General features: G+C 50.1%; 1 protein-coding gene across 1 annotated transcript in view; it reads right to left on the bottom strand.

The window, feature by feature from the left end:
• The window catches only part of CMIP (c-Maf inducing protein), a 238,680-nt gene that overhangs the window by 36,964 nt on the left and 190,682 nt on the right, over nt 1-11,034 (bottom strand). Inside the window, exons 6-7 of the mRNA XM_019634902.1 lie at nt 6,998-7,060; nt 4,773-4,853 (exon numbers count right to left, since the gene is read on the bottom strand). Of these exons, the coding sequence (XP_019490447.1) occupies nt 4,773-4,853; nt 6,998-7,060 (144 nt within the window). The remainder of the gene's footprint in view (nt 1-4,772; nt 4,854-6,997; nt 7,061-11,034) is intronic.

The raw sequence follows: 11,034 nt of genomic DNA, 5'->3' as shown, positions 1-11,034 counted from the left end.
TGACAGACGTGGAGTGTGGGAGGAGGGGCGTGCGTAAAAGATGTGGGGTACAGAAGGAGGTATGTGTGAGACGTGGAGTGTGACAGAGACATGGGGTGTTGGAGGAGGTGTGTGTGTGTGTGTGTGGTGGCCTGGGAAGGGAGGTGCGTGTGTTTGGGCGGTGAGTAGGTGCAGAGGGAAGGTGGCTGGCACATGACTGTGGGTCAGTGATAATAATCTGTCCAACATTAGAAAAAGGCTGGGCTCCCCGCCTGGGGGGCGGGCAGGCGGGGTGTGGGGACAACAGTCCATGTACCGCAACCAGCTCAGCTAATGGGCGCCCATAGTTTACCTCAGCTGAAGCCTAATTAAGGGTCACCAAGCAAGGCAGAGGGGCTCTGCCTGCTCCAATGAGTGACATTATTGGAGACTGACATTTTCTCACGTCCCCTGCAGCATGTTAACGGGGCAGGTGACAGAGCTCAGCTAAGTGCGGAAAGGCAATCTCCGCGGTGACTGTCGGCTCGGAGGCCTTGTCAGAAGAAACACAGGCGGCGCAGGAGAGGGAAGCGTGGGCCAGGAAAGGATGCTGCGTCCAGTCCCAGGTCCACGGGTAGGGACCAGAGGCTTCGTTACTGGACGTTTAACCCTGTGAGCTGCATTTTAAACAGTCAGGAGGGCAAGTCAGTGTGGTCTTGAGGTTGGCCAGCCGGAGGGCAGCCTGGTGGTCTCCAAACTCGTCTGTCCCTCCTGTCCTTGCTCAGTGGAACCCACTCAATAAAAAGCAACCTGAATCAGGACTCTCATCTAAAACAAAACCAGTGGAGACTCTCCTGATGGATCTAACTGATCCCATGGGCTCTCATGAAAGCTCTGAGTGGAATGTGTCTCCCCCACACCCTGCGGCCAGCTCACAGAACCACTTCTAGAGCTGCCCATGCTTCTTCACCTGGAGTCCAAGGGACTGAATTAGGGTCCTCAAGACAATGGGGGGCTCCTCTGATTACATCCTGACTACTAGGATTGTGCCTTTGCATCTGGAGGGCAGCAGAAGCCATGGAAAAAGCTCAGGAAGAGCATACATATATGTGCACGCACCCCCCCAAACATGCACACTCATATATGTATACATGTATGCACACATGGACATACATATATACACATACAAGTGTGTGTACATGCGCGCACGCATGCGCGTGCACGCACGCACGCACGCACACACACACACACACACACACACACACACACACAGAGGACTTGACTAGAAGATGAGCTCCCTGCATGTAGACAAGATTGAAGCTTGAATGTGCTTTCAAATTGAGGATGACGCCCAGAGTCCCCTCGTTCCCTGGGAAAGGGTGACAGGAAAGCTATGTGGCCTTGGGCTGTCATGCCCCTCTCTGGGCCTCACTGTTCCTACTGTGGAATGAGGTTTGGAAGAACTGATTCCTAGGCCCCTTTGCATATCTAAGGTTTTATGATGCTATGAAAACTACTTTAACTGAACCCTGCTAAAAGTAACTGCCATTATCGTTGCTATTAGATTTCTGGATAGTCAAGGTCATTTCCTTATGCCACGTGCTTCCCACACCTGGTATAAGCCACCATCACTGAACATTAGAGACGGGGCTGGTGGCCTTACAACATATGAGTGAGGGACATTTTGTCTCTTTGGAAAAACAGGAGGTCAGACCACTCAGGGCTCCACGAGGGACCACAGCCACACCTGGCCTCCTGTGCCACAACAAGAACATTCTAGTAAGTGGCACGTGGGCACAGGGACCAGTCATTACTGGGGATGCAGTTGTTTAGAATCTCCAGGGGGGGCATGAGAAAGGGCTGCTTCCATATGTATCTAATTTTACTTTCTGCCCAATGAGTAACACGCTTTGAGACTCAGCCTCTCTAAGATTCAGTTTGCTCATCCATGAAATTGAGGCCCATGATATGTTTACGAAAGATGCACTCAGAGAATGGGAGAAGCTCCAACATCCCGGAACATCACTGTGGTGTACGATTTCCCCCATTTCCCAAATGTTCCCGTGCCTCCTTAATGAGGAACAGTGCATGTGGGATGCAGACACGTCACTGGTCATGCTATGCTGACAGGCCCATGGCTGGTGGCAGGCTAGGGACACTCACTAACCGGTGACTAGACTCCCCCCACCAGCAGAGAGCCCCAGCTCCAAAATGATGCCTCTGGCCTGCGGCCGATTACCAAGCTAAAGGAGTGTTGCGTGAGGGACACCAAAGGTCTGCTGTGCTTCCCACACCTGGTGTAAGCCACAGTTACTGCTTAGCCCATATCTGTTCTGCAGGAAAGGCTGCTCCGCCTTGGTCCCGTCCACAGTTCTCTCCCGACATGGCATACAATTAAGTAGACACTTTATAGCATCCTCAGACTCAAGGATCACTTAGGGGAAGTTCTTTAAAGGTGAAGTGAGAGTTCATGCCTGAGGGTCTCTGATCTCTGCCAGGCCACAACAGACGCTATAAATCCTGGATTTGCCCTGTAGCCGTTCTGATTTTTATCCAGAAAATTATTACATGGTCAACACTCCAAGCCCATAAAACTAGCCAAATATAAGGGAGATGTTGTATGGTGAAGCTGTGGGAGGCTGCCTGAATTTTTACTTTTTTCCCTTTGAAGGCAGATGTCCCAAAAGAACCCTTCTTAAACAGTCTATTTACTACCACGGAATATGCAAAAGTGTTTATGAGCTGAGAGGCATGGGCCCGCCAGCATGCCCTGCAGTGTGGCTCTATCGTTGACAAATTGTGATAGGAAAAGGTCCTTTGCAAAAGAAACTCCAGAACCTTTGCTCTGGACTATGAAAGGATACGGCCCTCTCTTCACACCACATCCACAGTGATTTTAAAGTCAACAATCAGAGACCCTTCCCTCCCAGCTGTCCAGTCAGAGTACCCTTGAAACCACTAAAGCCCAAATTAAGGCAGGACACGTTCACCCCCGCCCCCGCCCCCACCCCCACCAAATAGGGAGTTTCTTTCTTAGTCCTAGAGAAAGAATCAAAAAGGAGTATCCCTCTCTTTGTGTTCAAAAAACAAGAAATGCATTTATCTCAAACCAAGAAAGTTCTCAGACATAAGCAACAATTCAGTTATGGCGTTTGACCGTTCAGGGTAGAGAATGGTCAACAGAATTTGTATGGTACCAACAGGGTTGAGTTGGTGGTGGCTGCCTAGAATGCTGTGTTGGGAGAGATTCTGAAGCTATCCCTGGGCTCTGCAGGAAGAGCGCTGCCATCGATTAATGATGTCTGCCATGAGCGCGGGAGAAGGGTAAATAGCACGGGCATATGTTTCCATTCCGGATTGGGGAAGGGGGAGAGGCTACATAATATTCTTTAGGGACATGGTGTGGAGACAGGAAAGCTACTCCACAAACCCTTTTTCAGAGCTGTTTTCATATGCTAAATAAATCTTGACAGGGCAGGGGGCAGTAGTCATGGGCACCCCACAACTGATTCAGTGGCCCAACCTGTGCTGCATTACACCAATGCCTTCATGTCATCGAGGTGAACTTGAGTCTAGGCTGGTGGCTGGCGGGGTAGAGCATGTTGGAACACCAGCCCTCGCTTCAGACGGCCTGCTCTTTGGTACCACTCACGAGTAATCATGGCTACTCATAGGTTCCCTGAGTAACCTATGGAACCTTCTGGGTCTCAGCCTCCTCATCTGTAATAGGAGGTCACGGGCTGTCATGAGGGCTAAATGACATAAAACACTTAAAGGCACAATGTGTCTGGCTCTGAGAAGATGTTCAATAAATATCTGTGAGTAGAGGTTAGTTATGCTTATTCTTAGCTGTGGCCAGGGGGCCAGTAAACAGACCTTGCTAAGTCTCAGCGTCCCCACATGTAATACAGAGAAAACAGTATTTGCTGCTCTCATTAAACCGATCAGAGAACGCCAAGGGGCCACACAGACTACAAGTGCCTGGTCTACTGTAAATGTGCAATTCAATTCTGCCACTGTATTTTTAAAAAGTCAACTGAATGAGATCTATACTTAATTCAGATTTCCTCAGTTTTCCCCTAAGGCCCTTTTTCTGTGCTAGGATCCCACCCAGATACCCCATCACATTTAGTGGTCATGTCTCCTTAGGGCCTCTAGCCTAGGACAGTTTCTCAGACGTTCCTAGTGTTTCATGACGTGGACAGTTTTAAGGAGGTCTGTAGAATGTCCCTCAATTGGGGTTGGTCTGATGTTTTTCTCTTGATTAGACAGGGATTGTGGGTTTGAGAGCGGAAGACCCAGAGATCTTCTCATCACGCCATATCCAGGGCACATATTATCACCATGACATACATCACTGTTGATATTGACCTTGATGACCTGGCCCAGGTTGTGGCTGTCAGGTTTCTCCACTGTAGTCACTCTTTCCCCATTTCCAGCCAGTGCACTTTAAAAGGACGTCACTGTGGACAACTCCCAGTGAGGGACTGAGGGGTTCTACCCCCCTCCTAGAGGGCAGAGTATCTACAGACATGATTTGTGGCTCTTCACACAGATGTATCTCTTCTCCCCCAGCCATACAATTTGTTATTCTTACCTCCTATGAAAAGATTCTTCCTGTTGTCTTACTAGAAAAAGATAGAACCAAAGGGGGACAGGCTGCACAAAACCCCCAACATACACAGAATCCCAAAGACAGTCCTGGGCTGTCAGGCCAGCCAATCCCATCCCCAAATCTCTGGAAAAGTGCAAGGCTGGGGAGGCCTTGTGACCATCTCCTCTGGCTTTGCAGTCAGGGAGGTCAGGGAACTCACCATGTTATGCTTGAGGATTCTCTGGACCACGGGGGTGAACACTTCGATGACCACCATGGACCGGGGCCGCTCTCTGCAGTGCTGGGGAAACAGGAGGACACGGTCAGTGCTGAGTCTGGCAGGGTCCAGCTGGGGTCCCTCAGGCCTGTGAAAGTCCTGCCTGTGAAAGTCTGTGGCTCCTAGCAGGGCTCGGGGGCAGTGAGCTCAGCACTGGTGCGTTTCCCTTGCTGAATATGGTTGCATAGCTTTATGTTCCCCTTTTTTGAGTAAGAGAAGTGGGTGGGGTTGGGATCATTTGTTTGCATTTTGTTTTGATCTTCAAGTGTGGGGCTATTTCAGATGTACAGACAGGGGTCTGTTCTAACATGACCTTTAATTCAGTGAGACTTTCGCAGCACTATCAATCATGCATGGTCTAACAGAGCAGTCTCTTGAGAAAACCAGTGCAAGAGTATAAGAGGTTTAGACACCAGAATTCTGAAAATTCTTTTACTTTTCAATTGTTGGCTTTGATAAGCTGGCAGCAACCTGATGTGTTTTATTTCACTGGCATGGAATTTTGTTTTCAAGTTGAAATTGATGGACTTCTGGTAGAGCAGACAAGACCCCACCACTCCGACACATGCATAACCTGCCTGGGCCTGAAGGTGCTGAGTTTCCAGGCCCTGGATGAGGACCCTGGACTTGGGATGTTAGAAATCAGAGATCTCCGGGGAAATCCAAGATATATTAACTTTCCTCAGATATTGGGGTCCCGGTCTTGAAGTCTAGTAGGAGAAGCTGCCTGGTGGGTCCAGAGAGCTGGCCCAGAGTGGACTCAGGGGAAGCGGCTTTGCTTCCCTCAAGCTCTCCTTTCTGGCAGGCTGCCTGGGAGGCAAGGCACTGGCCTGCACAAAGGGAAACAGCCAGGAGGCTCACAGGCCCACGTGGCTGGGACCCTTCCCTCCAAATGGCAGAGCAGCCCTCTGTTTTAGGACCAATGGAGAGGTCTATCAGGTAATGCCCAAAAGGATGGTTTCTTCTATATCACTGTTTTCCAAACTGTGCTACCAGAAGCCTTCAGGTATGATTTCCTTTGAACAAAGGTCCACTGTTCTAGAACAAGTTTGAAAACCATGAGATCTGGGAGAAACCACGCACACATGCTCAGGCACAAACGTAGAGTCAGGTGCTCACCCACTTGGACCCTTACCAGCTTGGACCAGAGGGCACACACTGGCACATACCCACATAAAAATGTACCCTGGACACTTCAGGCCCGCAGGCTGGGCCCACCCTCTGTTCTGTGGGTCACTGGAAAAGGTCTCCTGATGGAGCGATAGGGCCATCAGTGCAATCCTGTCTCCCTAAAGCTTGTGTCCCCGGACAAGCACAGACAAGGGCAGGCTCCCTGGGTGGGAATGGGGGGGCAGGGGCTGAAGGGCAGGGGATGGGGCAGTAAGTGAACCCCAGTCCCCCTTTCCTCCAAAAACCCTCAGGCCTCCTGGGTGCCCTCTTTGCCAGGCCACGTGGGAAGGAAGGAGCACGAGGGAGGTGAGTCATCAGGAGTGAGACCAGGGCAGCGCTGGGAAGCAGCAGGCCTAGGCGCTGTGCCTTTCCGAGGACGTCAAATCATCACATAAAATCATTACACAGCAAAGAACAAATGGACGGCATGCTGGTTCAGCTCCGGGCCACTGAGGTGCGCTTGCGGAATGAGGGACGCCTGGTTCCTGACGTGCCCTGGACGTGGTCCAGGTAAATCCCACAGTGAGGCTGGCGCTGTGTCCCTGGGAGCGGGTGTCCCGCTCTGTGGCTCCTCCCAGCTAACCTGGCATCCCCTGCCTTCTTTCCCTGCTCAGGAAAGCCCTACAGCCGTGCCCCCACTGTGGGCCAGCTGGTGCTCAGAGGAGCCCTGGCTAATAATAACCCAGCTCTGATGTCAGGAGCCCAGAAAATCTGCTGCAAGTTTCTCCCGAGGCAGCCATGAAGACATGCTAAGGAAAAGCTGGACGCTCCTCCCCGATCCACTGGTTTGGACCCTGGGCTTCCAATACCACCTGTCTGGCAGAGAGGGGGTTGTAATTCTAAGAATGGGGCACCTGGCTTGCCCTCCGGCTGTGTCGAGGGCCCTGACCCTGGTCGGTGGGGCCTGGGTTTTCGGCAAATTGTGCAAAGCCAACACCCAGCATGCACACACAGAGGCAGGCTGGTCCTGCAAACAGCCCCCTTCAGCAGTGCCATACCTTGCAAAAGAATTCACAGAGATCTGGTGGTGGATGGTTGTTTTCCAGCAAAGGAGCGATTGCCTGAAAGACAATGAACCAAATGTCAGCTGGAATCTCTCAGAATGAATCGTACAGAGGGTGTGTGTCTATGATGGAAAGCACAACCTCTCTGTCGCCATCTGGGCAAAAAAGGCCCATTATCTAACTTGCAAGCCAGGCCTCCTAAATTTTGGGGGGCACATGGCTCCCACTGAGAAGTTGATAAAGCTCTGGGTTGCCTCCATGAAAAATACATTCAATGATGCATGTAACTTCAGAGGTTTCATGACCTGATGATGTCCCTCTCAGATCAACAGTCCCTGACTATAAGGCAGGATAGCGTAGTGGTTACAAGTCCAGATTGTGGGGGCTGAGTCCTGGATTTGAGCCCTGATTCTGGTGTTTACTATGGTGTGACAATTAGAGCAAGTTATTTCCCTTCTCTGGACCCCTGGGTTTCCACCTGGCAAGTGGAGCACAGAGTCGCTGTGAGGGTTAGAGACGTCTTACGTGCCGAGAGGGTGTCTCAGCCTTGCACTGTTGACATTTTGGGCCAGCTGTTCCTTGTGGTGGCAGCTGCCCTGTGCATGGTAGGATGTCTAGCAGCATCCTTGTTCTTGCCCTCAGATGTCAGGAGTGACCCCCAACCCGGTTGTGACAATCAAAAATATCTCCAAATACACTTCACTGTATATTAAAAAAGGTTAGAATATCTAATGCCCCTTGAATTCATTTTTCACCAAGTATTCTTAGGCCAGCTGGACAGGAGTTACTGGTTCCACTGCCATTCCTACGCAAGGTTCCCATAGCCTGAATGGTGTTTGATTCTTGATTTTTCAGTCCCTTTCATAATTTCTGTTTTAATGAGTTTGCTAACTTTCAAATTCAAATAAAAATTTTGAACAATTAAAAACGCATTGTCTGGACAAAACTGGCCCCAGCTGAGAAACCCTGGTGTAAAGTGCCTCTCAGAGCGCCTGCAATGGGCCAGCTCTCGGTGAATGTTAGTTACTAGCTGGTTAATGCCTATGTGAAGTCCACTCTTTTTCCTGTTTGCCATACTGGGCACCAGATCATAAAACAGGAGATCCAGGACCCAGCACCAAGACTGCCAGGATGTGTGACCTTGGGTGGGCAACTCAACCTCTCTGGGCATTAGTCTTTTAGTCTATAAAATGGGAAAAACTAGAGTTCTTGATTCACAGCGTTGTTGAGGGGGATTTGATAAGAGAAAACTCTAGAAGCTTTGGAGTCTCAGGCTTGGTATAAGCCCATTGCCTGGGGCACAACATGTCACTGACACTATCGCAGAGGGACCATCCTGGGCTATACTGGGCACAGAAGCAAGAGGTGACGATTGTGCCCAACTCCCCAGGAAGGCTCCAGGATGACATGGCTTCTCCATCACCAGCTCCCGTAGCTCAGACCCTGCCCTTGGTTTCAGAGAGTCTCCTTGATCTGCCTCCTATAGCAATGCCCTTGGATACACAGGGGCCTCTCAGTAAGGCCTTCTGCTTGTCTTGGGGCCGTTAGGGAAAGGAAAATGTAACTGGAAACCAGTAAGAAACGACCGTTAGTTGACTGGCCATGCAAGTGAGCACACCTCTGTGAAAACAAGTCATCGAAATGGAGGTTCTGTTCTGCAGCACCAACAATCAGGCTGACAGACACTTGGAGAGCAGGCCCAGGGTCTTACGTACTTGTCTAGGGCTCCCCATGTGACGACTCAGATGTTAGCTGACATGAAATAAATGATTTTAAATGAAATAAAATGAAGAATGCTGTTCCTCAGTCGAACTAAACACATTTCAAGCGTCACATGAAGTGAGTGGCTACCACACTGGATAGTGCAGACAAAAAATATTCCATCATCATGGAAAGTTCTGGACTGTGAGGCTTAGCGTCTGGCTGCTGTGTGGGGACTCTCTGCTGCCCCTTTCACCGTGATGCTGGCCAGTAAACAAGGGGAGAGGTGACGTTCAGAAGGGGCAGAGGGACAGGGAGCCTCCCCCAGCCTGCGAGTCACTGCCTGGCCTGAGGCTCTGCTCCCCAGACCCAGCTCTGGGAGGAGGGACCATGTGCAGGCTGCATCCCCCCTGGCTGAGCCCTTTCAATCACACTGTGGGAAGGAATTAAAGGCCCACAGTGGGGGTCAGGCATGGGCCCTGTGTTTCCACAGCTACTATCTCATTTGAAGCTCATTCGAGCTCAGGCAGTCAAGCTGTAGTTATTTTCATTTATAGAGACGAAGAGACAGAGGGTCAGGGAGTTTACAAGGCCTGCCCTGGTCACAGAACGATGATCATTTAAAAATGTATAATTAATAAAAAAGCTTATATTTTTGTGGAATCTTTCTATGAGCTAAGCATATTAGGTGCATTAGTTCATTTAACACTTCGAGCAGCCCTGTTAAGAAAGGCACTGCTGTCACACCCATTTCATAGCTGAGGAGGCTGAGGCTTGGGGCGTCACATTAGCTGGAGGCTATCTGAATGGCCATCTGGTTAAATAAAAATATTCTTGAGCCACTGGAAATAATGGGGTAGACCAGTGGTTCTCAGTTGGGTTGACTCTGCCCTCCAGGGGATATCAGCACGTCTGGAGACATTTTTGATCTTCACAGCAGGGGAGTGCTACTGGCGTCTAGTCGGTCAAGGCCAGGGATGCTGCTCAACATCCTGCAATGCGTGATCCACAAAGGATTCGCCATCTCCAATTGTCACTAGTGCCCAGGGTGAGAAACCCGGGGGAAGGCATGCCTGAGAAGACTTGAAAGACTCCAAGACACACTGTTATGCAAAAAGCCAAACGCATACCACATACAGCACCACATCCTGGAAGTTAAAAACAAAAAACAACAACACAACCCTATCTGTCTGTGTCGGTTTATCTCTACCTGGAAACTCCCAGGGGGCTGTTTCTGAAGAGGGTGCTGAGATGGGGAGGAAATTTTTTTTTATATAAGGAAAACACACTTATGAAAGACTTGCAAAATTAAAGATAATTTTAATACAACTAAATAACATTTAAAGTTCTTCCATGACTTGCCCAAGGTCACAGCTAGTATGGGGTGGGCCCAGGGTCTGTGCTTGGCTCTGACCATGAACCCATATTCAGCGTTAGACACACTTTCTTTACCAGCTGGGCTTGCGTCTCCAGATCCATGCTCACCCAGTGACGCGCCAGCTGCCACCAGCCAACGATTACCTATTACACAGATGCCTGACTGGTGGATTGAATAAAACCAACTCCAGGTACTTGTAGAACTACTTACGAAAAATAAGTATATATACACCACGCTCTGCTGGGAGAAGACTAATTGCCAACAGGTCGAATCAGATCTTGTATTTGTTGGAACGAAAGGAGGCTACAGATGGCTGCATGATGATAACAGCATCGGGAATAAAGAAGACTGACAGGGTGAGAAGGGAGGAGGGGACCAGAGCCTCAGATCAAATTCTTCCCTGTTCTCAGGCTTTCCTGCTGAGCGGAGAAGCTCAGCCCAGCCCAATTAAGGGGTCAACCCAGCCCAATTAGCTGATAAATGCAGCCTGGATTTCTCAGACCAAAAAATTCCTTTCCCAGGCTCGTCCAAAGTCCAAAGCCCTTGCCCTCCCTTCCAGGGTCAAGGCCACAGTGGGACCCACAGGTGTCCGCCAGCAAGGAGCGGAAGACGTCAATTCCTTCCCTCATACCCAGGTGCCAGCCTGTTTCTCCACCAGCCAGCCTCACCACTTTGCCTTGGCAGGTGCTGGGCCCTCTGCCTGGATGCCGTTCCTGGGAGCACTCCTATCCATCCTTTAAGACTCAGTTTGCTCACCTCCTCCTGGAAGCCCTCTGTCATCTTCCTATCAGCACCCTCCCCGAGAAAGGAGGTTAGGTGCCTGTCCTGTGTGCTCTTCTATCACCCTAAACAAATCTCAACCCCTGACCATGTCATTTCTTGATTATCTGTTGACCTGCCAGGTTCTCCCAGCAAACAGTAAATCCCTCAATGGTGGCTTTATGTCTGGCAC

Source organism: Hipposideros armiger, unplaced genomic scaffold, assembly GCF_001890085.2.
Source record: "Hipposideros armiger isolate ML-2016 unplaced genomic scaffold, ASM189008v1 scaffold_19, whole genome shotgun sequence".
In the NCBI taxonomy this organism is placed as follows: Eukaryota; Metazoa; Chordata; class Mammalia; order Chiroptera; family Hipposideridae; genus Hipposideros; species Hipposideros armiger.
The sequence above is the reverse complement of the archived record's forward strand: the minus strand, read 5'-3'. Positions and strand labels throughout refer to the sequence as shown.